Source organism: Ahaetulla prasina, chromosome 2, assembly GCF_028640845.1.
Source record: "Ahaetulla prasina isolate Xishuangbanna chromosome 2, ASM2864084v1, whole genome shotgun sequence".
NCBI classification, from domain to species: Eukaryota; Metazoa; Chordata; class Lepidosauria; order Squamata; family Colubridae; genus Ahaetulla; species Ahaetulla prasina.
This window is the reverse complement of record NC_080540.1, coordinates 152,977,191-152,993,553: the sequence shown is the minus strand read 5'-3', so window position 1 is coordinate 152,993,553 and position 16,363 is coordinate 152,977,191. Positions and strand designations below refer to the sequence as shown.

Here is a 16,363-nt window from a genome sequence, read left to right as displayed (position 1 = left end):
GGATGAGTTGCTCCAACAGTTCCTCATCCAAATCTCGGTACCCACAATATTTAGAGGCTTTCCTTAGGGCGGCCATGTAATCGCTGATGGACTCGCCCTCTTGCTGTCTGCGCTCTCCAAATTCAAAACGTTGCACGTATTTGGACGGTGTTGGCGCGAAATGGTTCTTCAATAGGTTCTGCAGAGTTTGCCACGATACCGATTGTACCGGCGTTGGCTCTGCCAGGGCTTCTGCGATGTCGATGACCTCGGGACCGCAGTGGCTCAGGAAATATGCCCTTTTTCTGTTGTCTGGAACTCCTTGCAGTTCGTTCGCCTCGAGGAAGCTCTCGAAACGGGTCATGTATGTCCCCCATTTCTCCTTGGATGGGTCAAACGGCGCGGGCGGTGTGTAGCTGGCCATCGCTGCGTTTCTGCCCTGAATTTGCTGGGTTCGGTCCTTGTCATGCGTTCAGCTCTTTCCTGGTGCTTTTAGCCTCGGTATCCCACCTTCGTCGCCAGTGTTAAGTTTGGGCAATAACGAGGCAGGCGACCAGGGTAGTGACAACAGCTCTTTAATATACAGTGAACCCAGCAACCAGTACTGGGGCAAACCTCTCTTTATATACCGTTCGGCCGGTGGCCTCAACCAATCAGCAACGTGCTAATTCCCGCCAAAACTTTTAAAGATACATTACAGATGGTATTTCTCTGGCTCAGATCTGAATTTCTCAATCCCTGTCACAGAATTCTCATTGGCCCAGTAGTAGCAACTGCAGTAGCAAATGGGTTCATTTGAAGGCTTGAAAAGTTTCTTTTCCTCTTCCCTGGAAGATCCAGTGGCAAAAACATTAACATGATTTTTAGAGCTGATTTTATGCAGATTACTAGTCACCCTGGATCCAGGAAGAAGCAAAGATTTAAAGACTTCTTGAATAGAACCAGGTAAATGAACTCTTGACACTCTTGTAATAATAAAGCATGGGAAATCATTTTGAATAACAAATAATACAAATTCGTTTTCTCCGGCTCAGTAATATTACAATTGTGTAATTAGTAATGGATGTTCAAATTAAATTTTGATTCTTGTTTCCAGCGTAATATCTATGGTCAAAGTAGCATGCACACAAAACAAATTATATGGCATGGGCAAAGCACATTTCTCACCTTGACTCAGTTGAAAACAAAGATAACCTGAAAAGAAACCTGAAAATCTCTGTATTTCAATTAGTCCACTGAGGAAAAAATGTAAAGTAGTTAAGAACTTCACCAGTAAGCTTTCTAAAGAGATCGCTATTTATGCTTATCTGTATCTTTTCTTAATTTCCAACAGAAAAATATGCATGAATTCTGCTATCATTATTTCAATGTGGCTAAGAGACTGATGAACAATTTATGGCTTTTATTTGAAAATTTCAAATGGTACCAAATATAGCATTGCTGAAACAATAAGTAAAGTCAAAAAAGCAATGCTTCTGATTCTCAAAATCAGAGAATCAAAATCAGTTCCTTCTTAGATCTTCTATAACACACCTTCAATATTGTACTTAATGAAAAACAAATCTCATTATGGATTAATATTTTAGGGCACCCATTGTTTTCATTGTTATGGATTTCACACTGGATCAGAGAGGACTACAGGTTTTATTACTGATATTTCAGTAGGACCAAATTTTGTGCAAAATCACAAAAGCGTGTCTCACTTATTATGGCCATGTCATGAGGGGGAATTTACTGGAAAAAGCACTTATGTTTGGAAGAGTTATTGGTAAAAGGAAACCAGGCTACCAAAGAACACAATGGCTGGACATTATCAAAGCTGACACCAGCCAGAGCACAGAAAAACTCAAAGAAGTCAAGCAAGATTGGAAGATACAGAGGTCTAGCCCATAAAACTGCCAAGAGTTGGACAGGATTGAATGGATATCATCATCATCATCATCATCATCATCATCATCAAGATATTAGTTCTAAATGCTCTTTTTATAAAAGTTCTTATTGGACTAATAAATAATGATTCTTCCACTGTCTTGATAGACCTTAATAAGACATTTTATGTATTATCTGTCGATAAGTACAGGTAGACCTCAACTTACGGCCACAATTGAGCCCCGAATTTAGGTTGCTAAGTGAGAAATTTGTTAAGCTAATGACTTTTCTTGCCACAGTTGTTAAGTGAATAACTGTAGTTGTTAAATTAGTAACATGGTTGTTAAGCGAATCTGGCTTCCCCATTGATTTTGCCTGTCACAAAACATGGTCACATAACCCTGAGACAACTGTCATAAATATAGAAGAATAGAAGAGAAGAGAAGAGAAGAGAAGAGAAGAGAAGAGAAGAGAAGAGAATTTTTTATTGGCCAAGTGTGATTGGACACACAAGGAATTTGTCTTGGTGCATATGCTCTCAGTGTACATAAAAGAAAAGATACGTTCATCAAGGTACAACATTTACAACACAAATGATGGTCAATATATCAATATAAATCATAAGGATTGCCAGCAACAAAGTTACAGTCATACAGTCATAAGTAGAAAGAGATTGGTGATGGGAACGATGAGAAGTAGTAGTGCAGATTTAGTAAATAGTTTGACAGTGTTGAGGGAATTATTTGTTTAGCAGAGTGATGGCCTTCGGGAAAAAACTGTTCTTGTGTCTAGTTATTCCGGTGTGCAGTGCTCTGTAGCATCATTTAGAGGGTAGAAGTTGAAACAATTTATGTCAAGGATGTGAGGGGTCTGTAAATATTTTTACAGCCTTCTTTTTTAACTCGTGCAGTATACAAGTCCTCAATGGAAGGCAGGTTGATAGCAATTATTTTTTCTGCAGTTCTAATTATCCTCTGAAGTCTGTGTCTTTCTTGTTGGGTTGCAGAACCAAACCAGACAGTTATAGAGGTGCAAATGACAGACTCAATAATTCCTCTGTACCAGTTGAACCAGTTGTCAAGCATCTGAATGTTAATCGCATGACCATGGGGATGCTGCAACAGTCATAAGTATGAAAATGGTCATTGGTTACTTTTTTCAGTGCCTTTGTAACTTCGAAAGATCATAAATGAATTGTTCTAAGTTGAGGACTACCTGTATAACACTATTGTTCTCAGATGGCCCATCTTAAGCAGTCCAATGCAGTGCTAGCTAGCTACAGATACCAGTAGTTGCTTATAAAACAGTAATTTTCAGAATGGCATGGCAATAATGAAAGAAGCAACGGGTTATGTACTACAGCTCATTCCAATCCATATGGTACTAGCTGACCATATAATCAGATCCTTCTGGGATGAAATTGATGTTACAACAGGGTACATTAAAAAAGGAATATATTATTTATAAGAGTTTGTTAATGAATGTTAATAATTATGAATAACAATTGTTTGTTAAGTCTGGAAATATTTGTGTTGGATCATTTCCAGATTCATCATGTAGTTACATTATGGATTTTATGCCCAGATGTAAGACTTCCAAAATAAATAAAAGCGTGCAAGGGAAATCCAGACTGTTCGGCAACCAGTCGCAATGGAAATACTAATGGAATAATCTCAATAAGAGAAAAACTCCTAGAGGTCAAGGCCTCTGAGGTAAGATATTCCACAACATTTTGTTTATATCATGGTTATTTTATTATATTCAAATGCTTTACTGCCGAAAATATCACATTAGCCACATCATTATTATGGGGAACTCCCTGGAGCAAAGCTAATTTCCAAACAAATGCTTAAGGGAGATTTGCCATTGCTACTAATTTTAATATATGCCCTCTGGAATAGATCTGGACTGCTTTCACTTTGACTAGAAGAACAGAGAAGGCCTGGTTCTTCATCCAGGTTTTTGGCAAGAGAGTGAGACCTCTCACTTCCTCTTGCTTGCCATCTTTCATTTTTATCTTTTGTTTTATTTATTATTTTGATGGTAATTTTTGTTTGATTGTTGTGGGCTGCTCAGTTGTTGAGAGCTAGGCAGTGAAGGCAATTAATGTATTATTAAAACTATTGCTATAAAATAAATATTAAATCAAGGGAGGCAATAAGATTGTAAAACAATAAAAGGAAAAGGAAAGGAAAGGGAAAAACAGTAACATAAAAACCAGCAGTGGATAAACAGGCTAACTCACAGTCCGAATCTAAAAGCAACAGCAATAAAAAAGGCATATACTATAGTGGATTAAAATATTAAGGTGTATTTTCTTGTTGGGTATCAAAAACCCAAGAACTGACTTTAGATGGATGGGCCTAGGGAAGCAATATATCATCATGGCAAACCTCAGGCTTCGATCATTACCTACATAAAGTCAACAGGAGAATACTGATAGTCCTTACTTACTGACTACAATTTGGACCATCAACTCTTTCGCTAGGTGATGCAGTTGTAAAGTGAAACATCATCTGAGCATGCCCAACTTACAATGTCAGTTCTGGCTGCAGTCACGCAGAAAATTACCTGCATTCATTAAGTGCAACATTGAATGACCATAACTCCCAATTTCCTGGTGGCTTCTCCATTGACTCTGCTTGTCAGAAGCCAAATGGGAAATTGGGAAATGGTAATCATAGGATGCTACAACCTTCATAAATGTGCACCAGTGGCCAAACAACCAAACTTTGGCCACATGATTTGGACACTGCAATGGCCACAAGTTTGAGAAATATCTCCTGTTTCAGTGTCATTGTAACTACTCGCTGAACGAGCAGTTGATAAACAAGAACTACCTTTATGGAGATGAACCCAAAGCACTGGATACCTGATTTCAGAGATCTATATTTTCATAATATTTTATAAATTATATATTTATCAGTAATACTGTTTAGGGAATAGCCACTGGCCTGTTTCACTGTTGCAAAGCGAAGTTCTTTTCAATAACTCAACCGAACCATAACGACAATATGAGATCTTAGTATTTGTAAACCACCAATGGCCCATTGGGATTGCATAAATATCTGCAAGAGATGGAAGGCTTGAACTGGTGATGAAGAATTCTGATGGTGGGACAGGACATTAATCCCAATTACACCAAAGCTCCATGCCTATATAACAGTCATAAATGGGATATATGGCCTGCATATACTGAAGGTAGAAAGGATTTTCTGGCTCAAGACTGAAGCACTTTTGAAAATCCTGCAATAATATGCAAAAAAGTCCCAGCATCACTCTCCATTTCTAGACATATCCCAAATTGGAGCTAGGATATTTAGCGGGGGAAGAGAAAATACACTATAAGAAAAGAAAGTAAGTATAGACTCCATAAAAAAGTAAAGGTTTCCCTTGCACGTATGTGCTAGTCGTTCCTGACTCTAGGGGGCGGTGCTCATCTCCGTTTCAAAGCCGAAGAGCCAGCGCTGTCCGAAGACGTCTCCGTGGTTATGTGGCCGGCATGACTAAATGCCAAAGGCGCACGGAATGCTGTTACTCTCCCACCAAAGGTGGTCCCTATTTTTCTACTTGCATTTTTTACGTGCTTTCAAACTGCTAGGTTGGCAGAAGCTGGGACAAGTAACGGGAGCTCACCGCATTACATGGCACTAGGGATTCGAACCGCTGAGCTGCTGACTTTTCAATCGACAAGCTCAGCATCTTAACCACTGAGCCACCACATCCCTTTGGACTCCATGCATAATTCTAATTCTGGGTGGCACACCCTCCCATCCCTATTCTACTTAGACCATGCTATATAAGTAAAGCAATGAAGAGATATATTCAACTTTGCATCAGCATTCCATCGCTGATAATCTTAAATTTCTCCTTAGTACTAGAGAAAAGGCTGGGTGGCAATACATATTGAAGAACGTCCTAAATCTTTTCTTCTGCATGTCTCACTAAGCCACTCTTTGCCAACTCAGGCAACTTTCAGATATTTGGATTTCAACAACCCGAATGCTGCAGCTGGCACGGCTATTACCAGTATTGAGAGGGTAGTCCCACACATCTGGAAGTTGACAAGCTTGGAAGTTGCCTACTGAAGCTGACTGAGCAAACTTATGTTTGCCTAATAGAAAGCCAGTGGTAGTGTACGAATAAAAAAAGCAGAGAACAGGATGCAATAGTTACAAGACATTTTACAGTTCAGCTAATTTATGATACTCCCAACTAAGTACAAGAATTTGTCATTGATGAACTTTGCATTGTAACTATATTTCCCCTTATTTAAATTTGAAAATACAAAGCTGATCAGGGCCCCAATACAGAAAAACAAGGGAAGGTTAATACAATCCACCGTAATCCCAATCCAGACTATGGATTCCATGGCTGCAGTTTGTATTACTAGGGGAAAAAAAGATCTTTTCTGACTATACTGGCACTGCAATATGAATTAACTGAGGTTATGGCAAGCGGTTCAATTTTCTTCACCTATAAGCCAGTCCTGATTTCATTTCTTACTCTTGTTTTTCATTATAAAGAAGAAGATATAGGTCTGTATTATACATATATATATATACATATATACTCAGTAAGTATATACATATATATTTATACACATATACTCAGTAAGCTCAAACTGCCCCAGGAGCTGCTGATCCAATTCTACAGAGGAATTATTGAGTCTGTCATTTGCACCTCTATAACTGTCTGGTTTGGTTCTGCAACCCAACAAGAAAAACACAGACTTCAGAGGATAATTAGAACTGCAGAAAAAATAATTGCTACCAACTTGCCTTCCATTGAGGACCTGTATACTGCACGAATCAAGAAGAGGGCCGTGAAAATATTTGCAGATCACTCGCATCCTGGACATAAACTGTTTCAACTCCTACCCTCAAAACGACGCTATAGAGCACTGCACACCAGAACAACTAGACACAAGAACAGTTTTTTCCCAAAGGCCATCACTCTGCTAAACAAATAATTCCCTCAACACTGTCAGACTATTTACTAATCTGCACTACTATTAATCGTTTCATAGTTCCCATCACCAATCTCTTTCCACTTATGACTGTATGACTATAACTTGTTGCTGGCAATCCTTATGATTTATATTGATATATTGACCATCAATTGTGTTGTAAGTGTTCTATCTTGATGAAGGTATCTTTTCTTTTATGTACACTGAGAGCATATGCACCAAGACAAATTCCTTGTGTGTCCAATCACACTTGGCCAATAAAATTCTATTCTATTCTATTCTATTCTATATATACGCATCCTACCCTTCCTTTGGCGGCAAGCAGCAACATCCTGCAAATGAGCAAGAAATTATCAGCCAAATAAATGAATAGTGTGAGATAAGAAAAAAGAAAAAGAAACTTAGCTAAAATTAGTATATGACAACCTAACTCATATCTCTCCATGCCTTTTAATCCTAGTACACTAAATTTGTTTATTGTCCCTTCTGATACAAGTAGTCCTTACCACCGTTTGTTTAGTTACCATTTGAAGTTAAAATGGAACTGCAAAAAGTGACTTACCACCGTTTTTCACATGACTGTCCTAGCAAAATTCAGTTACTTGGCGATTGGCTCATATTTACAACGGTTGCAGTGTCCCGAAGTCATGGGATCACCTTTCACGACCTTCTGTCAAGCAAAGTCAATGAGGAAGCCGGATTCACTTAACAACCATGCTACTAACTTAACAACTGCAGTGATTCACTTAACAATTGTTGCAAGAAAGGACATAAAATAGAGCCAAATTCACTTAACAACTTAGCAACAGAAATTTTGGGCTCAATTGCGGTTGTAAGTCGAGGACTATCTGTACCCTTCTTCTACTTCTACTTCTTTCCTTTTCTTCCATGCATGTTTGTACTTAAGATCCTGAATAGCATTTAGAACCTGTCATCATTCTTGGTCCAGGTGACAATAGCTGGGGGGAAAAGAGATACGGTTCCCTCCTGTTTAATCTATCTGAGCAGGTCTTAACAATTGATTTAACTCTATGCAAGTATAATTGCAGGCAATTCTTATTATTAGATATTAGAAGTCGAGTTCCTACTGAAACGAATTGGGCAATGTCTACAAAAAATACACCCATTGTTCTAAAATCTGAAAACAGCTTTTTGCCTTCACTCATTTCAGCTCTACCCCTCCAACTTGCCTCTAGAACTCCACAGCAAAAGAGCAATGCCTCGTGGGCTGCTATCCCCAGGCACTAGCCATTTAAGGACCATTAAAACTAAAATGCATTTCATCCATCTGCTGCAATTGTCCAGGAGCCATCAGTAATAGTGATGGAGTTTCTAATGGGCTTTTTGATTCGATAAACCAGGTGGCATTCGGATGAAATTGGCAAGACTAAAATCTGAATCTCCAGAGGCATTCAAGCTCAAGCAAATTAAGCTGTCAGCAAAGAAAGAAGACACACTAAACTGATCTTCAGCAGTGAAGATTTGAACAGGTTTTGTTTTTTTTTAAAAAAATGCATTTACACCAGAAATTCTTTGTTTACATTTATTTACTGTAAACTGCTGAATATTTTATGAAAATAGAAACTGAAAAATAGGATATCTTCAACACTTATTTTTGGTCTCCTGATCTATATGTATAACGATGTATGGTGTATATTCTGATACAACATTAGATATTTCAACAGCTCCCAAAGAATTACAAGGGGGGAAAGGCATTTTTCTTTCAAAATGATTGCTTATTCCTCTTGTAACAAGGGTCTTTGGTGTTCTCTTGATCTGATGTTAATCTTGGTGTTAAACTCTGCTCATCTGGGTGGTTGATTGCTGGTGGGAAATGTTTTGGTCTTTTTGTTCCCTTTTTGTCTTGTTATTTGTCTCTTTTGAATAGTATATAGATGTTATTTATGTCTATGTGCCTATCAATGGCTGATTTGTAAGTGTGGCAGGCTTCCAGGAATTCTCCAGTGTTTTTGGACTTGGCTTGATCTAGAATGGTCACAGTTTCCCAACTGGAACTGTGGTTACGTCTGTCCATGTGTTGTGAAATTAAAGAGTTTTCATCATGTCTTCTGACTGCTAGTTTGTGTTCATGGAGGCTCTCTGCTAGTCTTCTTCCTGATCCTTCTAGCAAGAACCTGTAATCAGTACCATATCATGTAATCATGTAATCAAGTAACCAGGACAATCTGTGGGAGAAGGTGTTATGAAATGCAAATAGAAAGTATTTCTCAATAGTTTGTGCTGCACATTATGTGATAATAAACACAAATGTTGATTTGGAATTCAGAAGAGTTGCAACATCAGAAGTTCAAATGTCTTCTAACATGATTATTAGTGGAGTGATTCAGTTCTTACTTCTTAGACTATATAGACATCCTATACCTGCCCTGGTATCTTTTATACTATTTGGATTACAAAATGTGCAAGCAATAATAATAGAACATTAAACACTGAATAATATGGTCGGAAAGGATCCAATCTTCACATGAGCAGGAGACCCTATATTATTTTGGACAAATAGTTGTCCATTCTTTCTTGAAAACCTCCAATGATAGAGCAACTTACAACCCACAACTTCTGTAGGCAAGCTTTTCCACTGATGAATTGTTCTCATGGTCAGGAAATTTCCCTTAATTCTAGGTTAGATGTCTTTTTACTAATCTTCTACATATTGTTCTGCCCACAGGTGATTTGGAGAATACTTTAATGCCCTCTTCCCTATGATAGCCTTCAAATATTAGAAGACTACTATCATGTCACCCCTAATCCTTTTCTTTGTTAGACTAGACATACCTAGTTCCCAAAACTGTTGGTTTCATTGAACAGTTATCCTCTTTGTTGCTCTTCCCTGAACTCTTTCTAGAGTCTCAATCTTTTTTACATTGTGGCAACCAGAATTGGTCAGATAATCAGACAATGAATTATCAGTAGTCTTTGATTTGTTTATCTAAGGAAAGAATGACAAGTACACTGTCCAGCTGGTATTACAGGACACATAATGCTGAGCCATTAAAAAAACACATATAATTCCATATTATATCCTGGAATCTCTCAAGTCGATATAAAACTTCCCAGTTCAATGATATTAAAAGAAATTTCCCAAATTATACATTTATTATATATACAAATGCGACAACATTTCAGCACCTGCCATTTAAATATGTAACTGTTATGTGAATAAACTGTGATGGAATGATTTACAAGAGACAGATTCTCTCCCTTAAAAAGGTGTTGTATGTTAAATATCCTCCACAATCAAAGGAGTTGAAGACATTTACTAAAACACACTCTTTTACACTGTTATTACTTAAGACTGTTCCCCTTCCATTTCTGCCACTTTTTTAGAGTAACTCAAGCTAAAACATACATATTTTTCTTGAGAAAAATAGCTCAACATATATATTGAAGGACAAGAACTTTTAAAATTAGTGTACAGGTAGTCCTCAACTTGCAATATTTGTTTCGTGACTTTTTGAAGTTACAATGGCACTGAAAAAAGGCAATTTACAACCAATCCTCAAACTTACAACTGTTGCAGCACCCCCACATTTGCATGATCAAAATTAAGATGCTTCATAACTGTCATGTATTTATGACAATTGCAACATGGGGGGGGGGGGGGAACTGTCATGTGCTCATCACTTGCACTTGCAGCCAAGACAAACAAAGTCAATAGGGAAAGCCAGGTTCATTTAACAACCACATGATTCACTTAACGACTGCAATGGTTCTAGTTTAATAAAAAGAAGGACTAGGAGAGACTAAGGGAGACATGATAGCAGTGTTCCAATATCTCAGGGGTTGCCACAAAGAAGAGGGAGTCAAACTATTCTCCAAAGCACCTGAGGGTAGAACAAAAAGCAATGGGTGAAAACTAATCAAGGAGAGAAGCAACCTGGAACTAAGGAGAAATTTCCTGACAGTTAGAACAATTATCAGAGATATCGAAAGAGTAAGTTTAGTTTTTCAGCACATTTTGTGTTGAAAACGCCCCTCGCTTATACTGGTCTATACGGCTTATACTCAAGTTTTTTTTTTTTAAAGCCTCGCTTATACTCGGATCGGCTTATATTCGAGTATATACGGCTTATACCGAGTTTTTTTTTCTTTTTCACATTTTACCGGACTGAAGCCCTGCCGGTGCAGTGAGAGGGCGGGCAGCCAGCCTTCTCAGCTGAGGGAGGAGGGTTTCAACCGGTAGGTGCCTCATTTCCCACCCTCGGCTTATACTCGAGTCCCCAGTTTACCCCAGTTTTTGGGGTAAAATTGGGGGCCTCGGCTTATACTCGGATCGGCTTATATTCGAGTATATACGGTAATCAGTGGAACAATTGCCTGCAGAAGTTGTGAATGCTCCAACACTGGAAATTTTTAAGAAGATGTTGGATAACCATCTGTCTGGGATGGTGTAGGGTTTCCTGCCTAGGCAGGGGGTTGGACTAGATGGCCTCCAAGGTCCCTTCCAACTCTGTTGTTATTATTACTTAACAATATTTGTTTCGTGACTTTTTGAAGTTACAATGGCACTGAAAAAAGGCAATTTACAACCAATCCTCAAACTTACAACTGTTGCAGCACCCCCACATTTGCATGATCAAAATTAAGATGCTTCATAACTTGTCATGTATTTATGACAATTGCAACATTGCACTTGCAGCCAAGACAAGCAAAGTCAATAGGGAAAGCCAGATTCATTTAACAACAACATGATTCACTTAACAACTGCAATGGTTCTAGTTTAATAAAAAGAAGGACTAGGAGAGACTATGGGAGACATGATAGCAGTGTTCCAATATCTGAGGGGTTGCCACAAAGAAGTGGGAGTCGGGCTGTTCTCCAAAGCACCTGAGGGTAGAACAAGAAGCAATGGGTGGAAACTGATCAAAGAAAGAAGCAACTTAGAACTAAGGAGAAATTTCCTGACAGTTAGAACAATTAATAAGTGGAACGACTTGCCTGCAGAAGTTGTGAATGCTCCAACACTGGAAATTTTTAAGAAAATGTTGGATAACCATCTGACTGAGATGGTGTAGGGTTTCCTGCCTGGGCAGGGGGTTGGACTAGAAGGCCTCCAAGGTCCCTTCCAACTCTGTTGTTATTATTACTTAACAACCATGGCAGAAATATAATCATAAAATCAGGCATGACTCACTTAACAACACCTTGCTTAGCAATGGAAATTCTGGTCCCAACTGTGGCCATTAAGTTGACAATTACAGATAGTCCTCAACCTACAACCACAATTGAGCCCAAAATTTATGTTGCTAAGTGAGAAATTTGTTAAGTGAGCTTTGCCCCATTTTATGACTTTCTGTTGTGACTCCAGCCCCCGAACCTGGCCCCATGCCTGGAAGTGACTTGGAACCAGGCCTGCTGCCAGAAATTGACTTAGACAGTGAGGGGGAAGGGCCATCAGGACTTACCTCGGGAACACTGGCTTCCCTGGCTCAGCTCCAGGAGCCAGAAGCAGGCCAGGTGGAAGAAATAATGAGGCCTCCATCCCCTGACTCTTTCCCCCAGGCCACGCCTGCAGACCCAGCTGACAGCAATCAGGCGTGGATGAATCCTAGGTTCGTAGGCAGGAGAGGAGGGAACAACAGAAGCAAGGGTGGGGCAAGCCTAGGAAGTGCTGAGTCATGGAGCCACACCCCACAGGATATAAAAGGCAGCCAGAGCTGCTGTGTCTCTTTGTAACAGGCAAATCCACTGATTGACTAGAGCTGAAGTTTGTGACTCACCAGCATCGTGGAAGATAACGAGGGCTCTTGGCAGACGCTGGCTCTTTTGCCACCAGAGCTGATAGTGCCGGCTAATTAAACCATCATTCGGACGGAGGCGGAGTAGAACAGAACACTTTCTTTGCCCCATTTGTTAAGTGAATCGCTGCAGTTGTTAAATTAGTCACATGGTTGTTAAGTGAATCTGGTTTCTCCATTGAGTTTGCTTGTCAGAAGGTCGCAAAAGAGGATCACATGACCCCGGGGGACTGCAACAGTCATAAATGTGAGTCAGTTGTCAAGCATCCAAATGTAAATCATGTGACCATGGGGATGCTGAAATTGTCATAAGTGTGAAAAACAGTCATAAGTCACTTTTTCAGTGCCGTTGTAACTTTGAACAGTTACTAAGCGAACTGCTGTTAAGTCAAGTACTACCTGTACTGTAATGGCCAGAAGAAATAACACTGAAGAACAGGAAGAAAAGTTATATCCAAGACCACGGTCAGATTAAAGAAACCTGAGCCCAGGGCAGACCTGAATACTGAATTAAGTGTCTCAGATAAGATTTCACACCTACTTCTAAAGAAGGTAAAGAGAAGGAGAACAGTGGTGAAATCTGAACTGGTTTACTACCAATTTGCTGGTTGTGCATGCGCGCGCAGCACAGTGCACACCATGCACCAAATGTGAGGTGTGCATGTGCACAATGCATGCCAAAAGGAGGCATGGGATAAGTAGAACAGTGCGTGAGGGTGGTGGTGGTGGTGATCAGCTGTGGCACACATTCTTTTTTTTTTCCTTTGAAAGCATTTTTTTTACAACCTATTCAGCCAAAGAGATTGTAGAAAAAATGCTTTTAAAAGTTAAAAAAAAAAAAAGCCTTTGACGATCAGGCAGCTCAACTGGGATCGTCATAGCCTTTTTTTAACCCTTTAAAAGCATTTTTTAACAACCTATTCGGCCGATGAGGTTGTAAAAAAAAGGCTCTACGGTCACGCGGCTCAGCTAGGCATGGGCGGGCGGGGGGGAGGAATTTTTGCTACCGGTTCTCCGAACCACCTGCTGCCATCTCTACCGGATTGGCTGATCCGGTCTGAACCGTGAGCATTTCACCCCTAAAGGAGAAGGAAAGAGAAGGAAAATCATTTCACCCCTGAAGGAGATGACATCTGTGCCAAGAGTTCCCAAAGGCTCTGAGCAGCTCATAGCCAGCCTTTAAAAAAAGGTTAAAAATAATAACTACAAGCACATAATAAATAGCAATTCTAAAACATGGATACAAATGGCTGTATTTATTGAACTTGGTCTGAATACACAATGTACAACCATTCAAATGTTGCCTGGTTCTTGTTATGGCCCTGTTATGAAAGGTGTGAACCAGCTGTGAATTGTCTTAGCAAGCAATTAGCAAGAGCAATTGTGGGAGGAGTCAGGCAGCCTATGAGGAACCTGATCCCAGCAAAGTCCTCAGCCTAAGGATACCTTGGGAACACAGGAGAGTCAAGGAGAAATGCTCTGCTTGGTTTCTCAAAAAGCCAAAGTGTGAATGCCCCAACTGAGCAACATCTATGAGTAGGCTCTACTACAGCAGCTGTCAGCAGCTGCTTTGTGGCTGGAACAACTACACCAACCTCAGATCCACAACCTCTGTGTCTTGATTCCTGCTTTGCATCCTGACTGTTAGATTTGGGCAATAAAGAGGCAGGAGATCAATGAGTGACAACAGCTCTTTAGTTTATAGTGAACCCAGCAAAAACATCCGGCAAAAACCCCTCTTTATATACAGTTTTGGCTGAGGCTTCAACCAATCAGCAACGTGCTATTTCCCGCCCAAGTTTCCCTCCAAAACTTTAAAGATACATTACACTCCTTCCCTCCCAGAACGCATTGTACCCATATTTACATAATTTTAGCATCTTATTTCTCTACGTAGTCACGCAAGTAGACAGGGCGTCTCCTAACTCTTTCGGACCTGCGCAATTCATTCTCTGGGAGTGAGTCGAGCTGGCCGGAGGGACTGTTAGTTCCTCCCAGCTCCTCCTCTAGGCCATCCGGCCCTGGATTATTGGCAGCGTCGTCCCTGCTGTCTTCAGGAGGAACCGGTTGGTGTCGCTGGACCTCGTCGGACTCAGATAAGTCCCGCGTTTGCCCCGGGTTTGAGTCAGCTGTGGATTCAAACATTTGGTAGTCAGGGCCTGACTGATCTGTTTCTGATTTACTTGTTATTCGTTTCCTTATTTGGTCTATGTGGCGCTTCCAAACCCAGCCATCCTCCATAACTACGAGATATGATTTCGGCCCGGTTATTTCAAGAATTGTCCCTTTTAACCACGTTGGGCCCTCGCTATAGTTGTGTGCCCACACTGGGTCATCCACTGTCATTTCTCTCGTTTTACCGTGTGCCCCCTTGTACCCATCTGGGGTGTAGGTTGGGTTTAGTCGGTCTAATGGGCACCTGAGCTTCCTGCCCATCAATAGTTCCGCCGGGCTGCGGCCAGTTGTCACACAGGGGGTTCTGTGTTGGACGGCTAGGAAGGTATCGATTTTTGTTTGCCAATCGCCTGGCCTTATCCTGGATAATGCTTCTTTTGCGCTCCGAACGAAACGTTCTGCAAGTCCGTTCGTCGCCGGGTGGAAAGGCGCCGAGAGGACATGTCTGATGCCCTCCTCCGCCAAGTACCCCTCAAACTGGGTTGCCGTGAATTGCGGGCCGTTGTCGGAAACTAGGGTGTCGGGCAACCCATGGGTTACAAATAGGTGCCTCAGGACTGAGATCACTGACTCGGCCGTCGTGGATCTCATGAGGATGATTTCTAGCCATTTGGAGTAGGCATCTACTACCACTAGAAAGGTTTGCCCGTGGAATGGGCCGGCAAAATCGATGTGAATCCTAGACCATGGCCCCTGGGGTTTCTCCCACTCTCGGATTGGGGCCGTAGGGGGTAGTGGCCTTGACTCCTGGCAGGCTTGGCATTTCCCTACCCTGTCGCTAATTTCCTTGTCCATCAAGGGCCACCACACATAACTCCTCGCTAAACCCTTCATTCTCACGATCCCCGGGTGGCCCACATGCAGAAGTTCCAATACATTTTTTCGTAATTTCTCCGGGATCACCACCCTATCCCCCCATAACAGACACCCCCCTTGAACCGATAGCTCCTCTCGTTTTTTCACAAAGTCCTTGAAACACTCGCCCGGCGCAGCGGGCCATCCCCTTTGTACCCAACCAATTACAGTCCTTATTGTAATGTCCTTGTAAGATGCCCTAGCCACTTCCTTGGATGTGACTGGGCCCGAGTCCAAAGAGTCAATTAGCAGGACAGGTGTCCCCGGGGTAGGGTCTTCGATGGTCTCCGGTAGCGGGCATCTGCTCAGGGCGTCCGCATGCCCTAACTCCTTCCCTGGCCGGTGAAGCAATTTGTAAGAGTATGCCGCTAGGAAGATAGTCCATCGGGTCAGTCTGGGCGAGAGGGCCACAGGCGTTGGGCGGTCGCCCGCCAATAGGCCTAGTAGGGGTCTATGGTCCGTGACTATCTCGAAGTCACGTCCGAATACATATTCGTGGAATTTCTTTACCCCGGAGACTATAGCCAATGCTTCCCTATCTAGCTGACTATAGTTCCTTTCGGCCGAGGACATTGTTCGGGAGTAATACGCTATAGGGGCTTCTGTTCCATTTGGCAATCTGTGGCTGAGCACAGCCCCCACCCCGTAGGGAGATGCATCACAAACTAGCACTAATGGCAACGTGCCATTGTATTGAATAAGGAGGCTATCGCTGGACAGAAGGTTTTTTACTCCTTCGAATGCCTTAGCTTCCGCCTTC

At 41.2% G+C, this 16,363-nt stretch overlaps 1 protein-coding gene across 1 annotated transcript; it reads right to left on the bottom strand.

Annotated features, from left to right (window-relative positions):
• Positions 1–673: 673 nt before the first annotated feature.
• On the bottom strand, positions 674–15,563 carry LOC131190584 (uncharacterized protein K02A2.6-like). The gene is made up of 3 exons (XM_058167922.1): positions 14,984–15,563; positions 14,020–14,214; positions 674–806 (listed from the first exon to the last, which is right to left on the bottom strand). The coding sequence occupies exons 1-3, from the start codon at positions 15,541–15,543 to the stop codon at positions 674–676; spliced, it is 888 nt and encodes a 295-aa protein (XP_058023905.1). The 5' UTR covers positions 15,544–15,563.
• Positions 15,564–16,363: the final 800 nt, after the last annotated feature.

Excerpts from the sequence above, each read along its gene's own strand:
- LOC131190584 (XM_058167922.1), bottom strand. The coding sequence starts at position 15,543 with ATGGACAAGGAAATTAGCGACAGGGTAGGGAAATGCCAAGCCTGCCAG. Across the intron at positions 14,215-14,983 it reads AGGAAGCTCAGGTGCCCATT|TCAGGATGCAAAGCAGGAAT; the intron begins AGACCGACTAAA and ends CAAATCTAACAG. Across the intron at positions 807-14,019 it reads GACTCTCCTGTGTTCCCAAG|GGAAGAGGAAAAGAAACTTT; the intron begins GTATCCTTAGGC and ends TGGATCTTCCAG.